This window comes from Eubalaena glacialis, chromosome 20 (assembly GCF_028564815.1).
Source record: "Eubalaena glacialis isolate mEubGla1 chromosome 20, mEubGla1.1.hap2.+ XY, whole genome shotgun sequence".
Lineage (NCBI taxonomy): Eukaryota > Metazoa > Chordata > Mammalia > Artiodactyla > Balaenidae > Eubalaena > Eubalaena glacialis.
In genome coordinates, this window is record NC_083735.1 from 14625576 (window position 1) to 14637217 (window position 11642).

Genomic DNA, 11642 nt, shown 5'->3' on the forward strand with positions numbered 1-11642 from the left:
TCTTCCTCCTCTTCTATGTGCAGGAGTGGTGTCACCTCTGTGCCATCATGGCCACACCACAAGGCATCTGGTTCTTGAGATTCTGGCCCTCTTCGGATACCTGCCATGACCCCCTCATAGATTTCCTCATCTTCTTCTCCAATGACGGGGAGGGTTTGGGGCAAGGGACCCACACTAGCGTGTGCAGAGGTCACGAACTTATCACCTAGGACCTCAGGTACTTTTTCAGGGCCTGCAGAACCCTTTCTCGTTGTTGTCAGATCTGCAAACTGGTTTTGAGGTGTCTTTCTGGAATCCTGAAGCGGCGCTGCCTCAGGGGGCTGGGTTGCAGCTGAGGTCACACCCAAGTGGGGGAGAGGTAGCAGAGAGGAGGGTGGCTTGGCAGGTGCAGATGCTGGCGGCAATGGGAGGACAACAGAGGAGTCCTCCTTAATTTCAAGGGTGATCTCCTCTGGGGTATTTGGTTTGGCTTGGTCAGCAGGTAAAACTAAAGCACCAAGCTTCTCTAATTCGTCCAATAAGTTGTCCAGAAAAGGAGGTAGTGTTGGGGCCAAAGGCTTTACCAGTGGACACTTGGCTGTCAGGGACAGCCACCCCGGGGTGATTCCCTGGAGAGCTCCTTTATCTGGGCCACATGAAGCTTTGTGCAAGGGAGGGGGGACTGGTTCGCTGGAAGCCAACTTAGAAATGAGCAGGATATATGAAGTTAAAAAAACATGAAAATAATAATAATGCATTAAAACACAGAGACAGAGAAATGCAGAAAAGTATGATGGTGAATATAAAAAATATTTTATGCTATGGTCTAGATTTGCTTATATTTTTTGAATTTAAATACATAAAGTAATTAGTATGTTAATTAACGAATTATCTGAATACTTTATACTAGTATTTGGAAAAGGTCTATTAAATGTCAAATGACAAGATAAAGCTGTCATAGAGATTATAAGAACAGACAGCAAAATCTTTAGAGATTTAATTTAATAGACTACTTCTTTCAAAGCAGGTTTCCAGATATTGGTTTAATATAAATGACTCTGAAATAATGTTAATGTAGAATGAAAACCAATAATTAAACCTTTTTTATTCCCAGAATCTGTTTAGTGTTCTTTCTTCCTGTGCCAAATCTTTTGAACCTTCATCATTTTCTTACTTGGGTTTGCGAGGTGATTATAACATATGGCATAAAACATTTTTACATCATTATATGTTAACACATTTCTAAATGAATAAGTTCTGAGAGATATTTTTTAAGAACAGAAACCCACGATCAAAATGAGACTGAACTTACATAACTACTATTTCAAAGTTTTAAAAAATCCAAAGTAAATGTTGACATAGAAAGGGAGCATATGATGCGAACAGGAGTAAACTTCTGCTAGGACTTCCATTCTCTTTTTCAAAAGTTGGACATTTTATATAATCTAGTGGAGGTCTAATTTATGAAGCTTAATCTCCTGAAGTAAAAAAATACTTCTGTATGTCTTAATATTATTGCTATATTTTGGATACATTGAACAAAACAGAATTTTTTATGTAAATTCATTAAAAGTTGTTCTAGAAGTGTTGCCTAGAAACATTCTAATACATTTATATATTGTTTTTGGACTAGGAAGAATGCTATATGCTACACATATGAAGGCCTTGAGAGAGGCTGGTGGAAGACATTTTGCTTTGGTTCTTTCCAGGTCAATGATTTGGGTTTGGAAAGAAAAAATCTTCAAGAAAGATTGCACTTGCTGGTTGATTGTTTAGGCTGACACGTCACTGGTGCACTCAGCACTCTTGGTCCTTGGGCCTTAGTATGGATCAGTGCACAGTGCACTCTCCACTTAACTTTTGACTTCTGTCCTATAATAGGAGTGGGGCTTTAATAGAATTTATTTAGAGTTTTTAAAAATGGAAATGTGATGTCATGTCACCACGGGGTGGGATAAATGAGATTAAATGTCACAGAACACTTGTGAGCATCCTTACAGAAGATTCAAGACTAAAGGCTACATAGCACCTTTAGTGCTAGGAACATTATGTGGTTGAGGAGGAAAGGTCTTTAAATTCCATTATCGTCATGGCTACTGCTATCCCATTACTACCTGCTGCTACTACTACTCCAGCTCCATGACCGCCACAGTCACGAATATACATGTTAATGGGTTCAAAGTGCTTAGCCTTACCATGGACTTGCTTCTACTGAAAGTTAAATTAAGTATCCCGAGATACCTATATCACAAAAATATACCTATAATACAAACATCATATAATTATCTTGTCTTCCAAAAGCATTAGAATTGGATTCTACTATATTAAAGGCAGACATATCAGAAATAATATCAACTTACATTTGAGTCCCTCCTAAAATAAAGATAGTATGTCAAGAAATGTGATTTGAGTATGTCCACGAGTGATTCATAAATCACAATGAATTCCCTCCTCTATTTATAAATATCAGTCAGAAAATAGGATATTTAATGTTTAGTATGTTTTGGGTATCATGGTTTAAAAGTACATTACAGTTCTTTTTCTGAAAATGATTCAGTTCAAAACTACTGAGAAGTTCCCTTCATTTAGCCAATGACATCATAGTATACATTACCAGTTGGTAAAACCATTAAATATTTTTCAAAATTTATGAACGTAAGCTTTTCAACGTATTTTTCCCCAGCAGTGAGAATAAAACACTAATTAGTTTTTAGTGAAATTTGTACATTTCTCGATTTATAAAATGTAAAATCTGGTATTCTAAGAGAAAACTTAGGAAACTGAAAATACATTTAAATCATATTCTCAGCAAAGATTAAAACATTGTGATCTAAAATATTACATTGCCAATATTATGACATCATGTAAGAATTTCTTAAATTTGAAGTAAGCCTATGTAGATACGTACTTATTCTTTCTTAGAAACATTTATTTGAAAGTACAGTCACTTTGAAATTTATCTGATAGTTCTTTTAAGATGACTGAATGGTGGATAAGACAAAGATATGGCTGAAGATTCTTTTCTTTCTAGCAGTAGGAACTACTAAAGGAAGGATGTTGCTCTCTAAATGCTGAGCTCTGCTAGTGAAGTAAATGTACTAAAGAAGATTCTGGAAAATTTTATAACCAATCAAACAAAATTGGAAAGTACCAAACTGTTCCATTATCCAGTGATAAAGGATTGAGAGTAATTGCTCAGCAACCCAGTCTTCAAAGAAAAGTAGAATAAATAAAATGCCTAGCCTTAGCCCTTTAAAAGAAAATGCTTCTCTTAAGATAGTAGATTCTTTATGTAGTTTCCCTTTATGTAGCTTAAACCTTTATGCCAGCACCCATAGGAAAAATTAAGTTATATTGATTTGACCTGGCACTTAGAAACATAACATGTAAATCTTTTGCCTTGCCATAGATATGATGTTGTAATCTAATGTCCTAAAATCATGTACCGATTATGTTACTCTGAGCTCCCAAATATTATACTAATATGCTAGAATGTTTTCTTACCTTATTTGAACTTAAGCTGTGGATTCTATCACTAGAATAGCTGTGGGGTATTGGAGGGTCAGGGTAATCCTCAGCACCTTTGGTTGTATTCTTCTTGATGACTTCTACATAGGAAACAGGGAAGATGCCTCGTCTGTTGGTTCCTGGAATTTTACCTTCATACCAGTTTTGATCAACTCTTTTAAGAAGAATAATTCTATCTCCCTGTAATGAATATTAGGAAAATGCATTAGAAATAGAGATGTGATAACATAAAAATTATAATTGTCAATGTTTTCTAATAAACAATAGTTTTCCATCTGGGAAAGCCTTATACTTCCAGTGTTTTGTTTTCGTTATGAGAATGCAACTAAAGCCTCAGAGCTTACTCCCAAATTATGGCTTATCAACATACATGCGGTTTAATCATCCATTCACAACATTAGAATCTTTCCTAAGGATATTTGGCCTTATACATGTTCATATTGGTACTGTGGGAAATGACATGTGTAAGTTATTTCAAAAAAAACAGTAGTTTAACCTGCAATGTGTCAATGACAGTACCATCATCTGATCACTGACAGATTCAAGGGAATGAACTTATGTAGGAAGAGCTTCAGAAAGTGCATAGCTTGCTGTGATGGTGTATCTGAAATGGGTTATAGTAGTCAACCCCTGGAAGGGATGAAGTTGGATAGCACAATGTTTTTCTTCTTTATCTACATGTTCTGAGTTGTAACAAAGAGTGAGGCTAACAGGATGGGGCAAAGCTAGCATCCTAGATAATGCATAGCTGTGGCCAGGGCTGACATCCACGTGGTCTGCATCAAGATGGTGTAGCACCAGCATCCATTCTGATTGGTGGGTGGCCATGCCATAGCGGTCAATAATATTTTTTATAAAACCCCTGGCTTTTGCAATGATAGAACTTTCTACAGTCACTATTCCTGCTAGCTGCAGGATCAAGCCAATGCCACAAAGCCCAGTTTAAATTTTGAATTTGATATAATTTTTGAATAATAACGCATCAGAAGAACACTATTTTGAACTGTATTAAAGTGCTATTTTCTTTTGATGTTTCCACATGTACAGCTCCTGATATTTAGCCCGAGGCACCCCTTGGAGACAATTTGGAGCCTCCCAGGCTAAACCACAGAGGGAAAGTCTCTCTGAGAAGCTTTGCATCCCACAGGGACCTCATCTGGAAGGACACAGGAGTGGCAGGTAACAGTGACTCAGGGCAGCCTGATGGAGTCCTTTGCGGAAAATGAGAGGGACACAAAAATGTCTAAGGAAAAAGATGACCTATCTTAGTTACAGCCTTTCAAATGCACCAGTGAAGAAAGCAGGTTACCTTTCTCAGCGATAGCTCCACATTTGTGTCAGCGCTGAAATTGTATTTGGCTACAGCTTCTCCGATTTCTCCGGGCTGCGCTGGGGGAGGCGGTCTCGCAGGCTGTGCTTTTTCAGGAGGTGTGAGTTTCTATGAAGGAGAACAGTTATTTATGCTTGACCTGTGGTAACCCTGGAAACAGCAACCACGTAAGGAGGAAGGGGAAGGGACTTACCTCTACATATGAGATTGGGAAAATGCCCACTCTCCCGTGGTGCTCTCCCTCATACCAGTTTTGATCAATTCTCCTGAGGATGTAGACAGTATCTCCTTTCTTAAATGACAGCTCCCTAGAAGAGATACATTTAAATGTTTTTTTTTCCTGATGTATGGCGATTATTCTTAAGATCAAGATTCTCACTAGATCTGTATGTGGCTGGGAAATATACTTCCAATATTGAAAAAAATCTGTTGAGTCCAGTTAGATGAGGATTTTCCTTGAAAATTTTTAGAATTCCTTTGAAACATTGTAACTTTAGAAATGATTTCAAAAAGAACAAATGTAAACATCACATCTGATTTAAATCACAGGCTGATTAATATGAAATTTAAAGGTGGGGACAGACTTGCTGTCTAGTCACTGGTTTATAATAGAGGAGTCCTGAAGCTTGCCATAAGGCTGGATTCATTCCGCACCGATTTTTACTTGTCCTGAAGCTAGTTAGCTACTTACTTACTTCTCTCTCTCTCTCTTTCTGTCTCCTTTTGATATGTTAAAGCTTACAGTAAGGAAACCAGTATCATTTAGCCTTAGCACAGAAGTGCCAACATGAGAAAAAATTTTATTTGTGGATCCTTGAAGCTGGTTGACAGGCATTTAAGTAGAATATCTTGATAATGAATTTATTTTGTGAAACAGAAAAGATTTTATACTTTGATTTTTCAGTGAGGCACAAAGATAAACATTTTTAAAAAGTGGAGTATAATTGACCTGTAACATTATATTAGTTTCAGGTGTACAACATAATGATTCAGTATTTGTATATATTGCAAAATGACCACCACCATAAGTTGAGTTAACGCTGGTCACCACATATGTTACAATGTTTTTTTTCTTGTGATGACAACCTTTCAGATTTACTCTCTTAGATGCAGTACAGTATTATTAACTATAGTCACAAAGATAAACATGTTTCAAGTGCAAAGACATGCACAGATTGCTTGTAACCGCCTTTATATCTTCTGTTTTTTAAATATAAAAATATTTTCAAGAAACTAACTATGCTTTTCCATTTGGGCTGTTTCTAAGGAGACAGTAGGTAAATTGGAGTATTTAATTTTAAGTTATAAAGACATTAGTCATCATAAATAATTCACGCCTAAATTCTCACCCTCACTGCTTCAGGTTTTCATGGCTTCATCCCCCAGGTAATTGTGTCTGTTATTTTGCCTCCACAATTATGTCTCATTGGAGGGTACTTATTTCAGATCTTTTGCCAAGAGCCCCATTTTCACACACATCTGCCTTCCCACTCCCAAATCTTCTGCGTTGCTTTGTTCAGAATCTTGAGTTGGATCATTTATGTGTGCAGAATATATAATGGAGAGAGATTTATATCAGATGTAGAATATTTCATGTTGATTAAAAGAATTAATTGAAAAAAAGTTGCATAGTAAAAAGAATTATTACACATTTAGAAGTGCTAAAACTTTCACATTGAATCTGTGTTAAATTTTCAGTAACCCTAAAAGCAAACAAGATTCACAGGGCCTTACATTCAAATACAGTACTTCCCTCTTTTATGCAAGTGCCTAATGTAGAAAATAAAACCCAAAATGTTTAATGTTTACAATCCAACTGTTTTATTTACACCAGGTATGTTTTATTTCTGGACATGAGAGTAGGAAGCTTAGCTTAAAAAAAAAAGTAAATAAGAGACAACTAATTATTTTTCTTTCAAGTGTGAAAAGATATCTTTTCTATGTGTAAAGACTTGTATTTAAATTTTTGAACTCATCTAGAAAAAAGGACAGTGGTCTCACCCTCCAGTTTTCAAAATTATATTCGTCTCATCTCAGAACTAGAATTTCTAAGAGTCCCATTTTGACCAGTGTGCTCCAACCAGCGCCTACCACCTTTGACCAGTGGCCACTGACAACCCTTGAGAATAGCATTTTCTCTCATTTTCCTCCTTAACAGTTGAGACATTACGTTTGGTGAGTTACTTAGGTGTCTTTTTGAAAATTAAACTTTCTTGTGTTGGGGGAAGAAAAACAGCTTTTAAAACAGATAATTATTTGAAACAGAGATATCTGTCTCTTGTTTGTAAGATGTTAGGCACAAAAAGCACTCACATCTCTTGTAGGACATTTGGTCCTGCCCGAAATGTCCATGAGACATTTGGTCCACATGAAAAGGTGCTTGATATCTGGTCCTGTCCAAAACAGTTTGGCATGAGCCAAATATGCTCATGGACATTTTGGATAGGACGAAATGTCTGCTAACCCTCACATCTAGCTAATGATTGAAATGACTTTAAAATGTGGCTAGTCCTCCTGAAACTTTCAGTGCTCTCTGGGTGTGTGAACCTTTTTTTAAAACTGCATGAGTCATCCATAACCTTGATTTTTGTGTCAGGTACATAACTACGTCGGGGGTGACAGACAACCACTCTTTACATCTCCTGAGAACAGAACAAGAGGAATGTGATTAAGCTGCAATCAGATAAATTTATTGATGGTATGGGGGAAACAATTTTTTTTCTTACTAAAATTATGGGATGGCTTCCATGGGTGATTGTTCAGTCCACTTCTCTGGAGGCTTATAATACAATTAGATTTCGTTGGTTGAGGAAGACCTTTGTGAAAGTGGGATGGTGCAAACAGCCCTTCAGAACAGCTGTGTCATTTACACTCCCATGGGCAGCGTGTGGGACAGTGGGTTTCCCTGAACCTTTGTCAGCGTCAGACATTGACAATGAGGATGTGGTCTTGGAGGAGGGTGAGGGGCTTGGCACTTGGAGCAAACGCAATCCAGTGACAGAGTCAACACCACAAACACCTTTCCTCTGCACTGTACCTCATCTTTCTTTCAATGCCTGTTTCTAATTAAGGTTTCTCAAAAAGCTTGTGAGCCCTGGGCATATTTTATATGCCCTGTTATTCCTCAGGGCTTCATACATCTAAGGACACTTTTGATTGATTGTCACAAAGAAGAAATGAAATTTACATGTTTTATGTCATTATTTTATAAAAGTGACATGCCTTGTACAAATTATCACACCATATCCAAAGAACAGTAGCTAGGACCATAGTGTAGTAGAAACAGAGCAGATGTTACTTATCTCATCAAAAAAAGTTGTAAGCTTTCCTTCAGGATTTTTTTTAACCCCAGATTTAAGCCATGTTTGACATCTTCACTTCTAAAGAGAATTTTCTTATTTAGTTAATTTAATTCCCAAATTCTGAGAGATTTTATTTTTTATGTCTTCTGCCAGAGATAGATTCTTTAACTATTAATTCATATAATATGCATTTTTATGAATAAATGCTTTGGTTATTGTATATATATTCAGCTAAACAGCACGGTATAATTTAATGCCAATATCTTGAATTCTAATGGAGACCAAAGTTTCTTAAGTAAGGTCTGTGACATGGGCCATAACAGAGCTGGAAAACTCACTCCTATTTAAGCCTCCTCATGTGCTTAGTACTAGCCTTCCCCAACCCCATGCTCACCTGATGAACAAATTCCCCCCCCCAAAAAAGGTAAAAAAACTACAACACAGGAGTATGAAAACACCAACATCAAAAGACCACAGGATAGAACTGTGCTCAGAGTCTCTAAGCTCTGAGTATTGAGAAATGGAGATTTTACTGCAGGAGTCTTCATACACAATTCTAGTCTTTAACCACAAACTATCCTTAATATAGTTGGATAAATAAATGATATAAAATTCTCCAGTTAAGTGTTACTCCCCAACAATTTATTTTTACTTAATTCTCCCATGAAAATTGTAGAAACAAAGATTCTTAATTTCGTTTTGTTTTTCCTATCCTTTTGAACTCATTGTGCTCTAACATGTTTGGTGTAATTTAAAACTCAATGTTTCTCAACTAAACTCAAAATGAAAATAAAATTACCCACATCCCAATCAATTCAGAAGGAACCATTTAGAGTAGATTGCTGAATTGGGAATTAGGTCTTATTTGTAACAGATCCCAGTGCAATATTTGTCTTTTAAAGTATTATTAATGTATTTAAAGTCAACTTAAATCATATGATGAACACTTATCTTACTTACTTGGATGTCTGAGCCTTAAAATCGTAAACAGCTTTTGCAGGCAATTTCTGAAAATGAAGGAAATGGTTAGCGCTAACTTAAAATTATGGATTTCCTATAAAAAAGCAGTTTCACGTGAATTAAAGAGAAAAGAAACCTCAAGGAATGATTAAACATATACAATTTAAATCATTTATGCAATTTATAAATAAATCAATTAGTTCTTTATTTAGATATTTAAACTATAACCGGAATGTAACAGATGACTTATTCACCATAACTATTGAATATTATATTTCATCTTAGGAACTAAGGTAAATGAATGCCATAAAAGGGGAATAAAATGCCTGCAGAGGATTCAGTCCTAGGTATAATTTTGGCTTTTCCTGGGATAACTGTGGAAACTCAATTGCTCTATGTCCTAAGTATTGACACAACTTCTGAATCATAATAAAAGGACTGGAAAAAGTCATGAGGGAAGTCATTACCCCTTTTACTAAACACTTATTGACATAGTAGCAAAGAAATATTAGCCCACTTATCACTGAGAGGCTCGTTAGTGGCCAAAAGTATAGGCTTGGTCATTTTATATTCCCTGGAGAGTTCAGGAATTCTTCAGCACACAGTAAACCAGCTGCTCATCTTTGAGTCGTGATACGATGTGACTCGTGCCCACACTCAAGCTTCGGGGCCCACAGATCTGCCTGGGCCACCTGTAGCTACTTCCTCTCTGATTCCAATAATCCCCTCACCTCACTCTCTTTCCCTGTGACTCTGGTGAACTTTGGGCAACCTGGATCATTTCTGACTTCTTTGGGGGTCCACAGGCCCTGGACTATGTCAGACACCTGTAGAGAACTTTCTGGAGTGGCTGCCAGTCCAAGACCAGCCTTCAGTTTCTATCAAACCTTCATGGCTCCAAGACAGTACAAGCCAGACCTCCAGCCCTGGCTCAGGACCATGGACAAGAGCCGGTAGATAGGTGGTTCTCAGGGGCAGTGTTTTTTTTTCAGGGATCCTCTCTAACAAAAGCAGGCCAGCAAAAATTGTTTCTATGGAATTTGTATTGATTGGCAGCACGGCTGACCTAGGGCTGTCCCCTATATCACTGGGCCAGAAATTTGTACAGGGGAAACCTTCTTCCTCCAAGGGGCGGCCCAGCTCAAGACTCTTTAATTTATGGGTGTCAGGTCAAGACTCAGAGAGTCACTGTCAAAACTGGATTACAACTGGGGGAGACCTGCCACTAGGGTCAGAATGCAGCTGGCTTCAAGTCCTTTGCTCAGGCTCCAGGGAAAACTGTTTCTAGTTTCTCTGCCATCACTTTTGTGTTTTTAATCTGGGTTCTTTACTGGTTTTGGACGTAACTTCGGCTGGCAAGTGCTTTATCAAGTATATTGGTGAAAAAGACTCAAATGATACTAAACAGACTACCTCTTTTTCTGGAGTTCCTCTTCTTTCCCTTGGTGCACTTCTCCCCAAATCAGTCAGTGTGGATGAGTAACTTCTAGGGGACTCACGGTCTATGGGAAAGGACAGGGCCAGAGTGAGTATCCACTTGATCAAAAGCAGACTTGTTTAGCCATTTTCCCTGGTGGCAACTATTTACCCTTCACATTTGGAGAGACACCGCAATGGAAAACATGGGTCTAAAACTCATGGGTAATTATAAAGTTGTGATATAAGACAAAAACAGAGCATTTTAAGAGGAAAAATGGATATTTTTCCATTTTTTCCTTTTTCCTTTTTCTGCAATACAAGATTATAGAAGTATTATAATCATAAATATAAATATAACTGTAACATTGCTGATATAATTATACTGTAGCACCTGGTATAGACAATTTGCAGTTACAGGGATTGTTTACTTCAAAGATTTAATACTTTCTATTCCCTTTTGCCACCAGTTTATAATTACTATGATAGGGCCTGGAGAAGATGGAGAAGGTAGCAACGACTTATAAAAACTGAAACATGCTGTGGAACAATTTAAGAACATAGTAACGAAAAAGAGAGAAAAATAAAGTATGATGATGACAGAACTATGTCATGGCCATTCTCTTCCCTCTTTCTCTCTGTTTTTAATTACTTACTGAGTCTGAAGATGGCATCTTAAAGCTTAAGGCTTAAAAGGCCATTACCTGTTGCCTTCCTTTGTGTTCAACTATCTTATTAGAAAGTGAATATCTATTCCAATAAACAAAGGGATAAAAATTTTCTAAACAATGTGTTGCATTGGTTGCCAAATTACTTATGAACTATTGCATTGTTTTTGTTCACCTTAAAACAAAATATACATGATTAATTACATTATAAAATAATGATTGCAAGTATCTATTAATGGTATCTTATATCTCATGCATTATACGTGGAAATGTAACTGATATTGAATAACTGGAAAAGTAGCTAATTTACTAAAACATTAGGTTATGACATGTCTCAATCAGTGAAAATTTCAAATTGTTGGCATTGATTTAGAAAATTTGAATTTTCTGTTTTTGAAGCATGTCGTATAGTATAAATGAAAGCAAAGATAAATACTAATAAGATAAACAAATTTGTGC

General features: G+C 36.8%; 1 protein-coding gene across 7 annotated transcripts in view; it reads right to left on the reverse strand.

The window, feature by feature from the left end:
- SORBS2 (sorbin and SH3 domain containing 2) overlaps nt 1-11642 on the reverse strand; it is a 204753-nt gene that overhangs the window by 19144 nt on the left and 173967 nt on the right. For all 7 annotated transcript variants that reach the window (XM_061177387.1, XM_061177391.1, XM_061177392.1 and 4 more), the window contains 5 exons: nt 10513-10601; nt 9100-9146; nt 5031-5145; nt 4817-4945; nt 3484-3687 (listed from right to left, as the gene is read on the reverse strand). In XM_061177387.1, coding sequence (XP_061033370.1) covers nt 3484-3687; nt 4817-4945; nt 5031-5145; nt 9100-9146; nt 10513-10601 — 584 coding nt within the window. The remainder of the gene's footprint in view (nt 1-3483; nt 3688-4816; nt 4946-5030; nt 5146-9099; nt 9147-10512; nt 10602-11642) is intronic.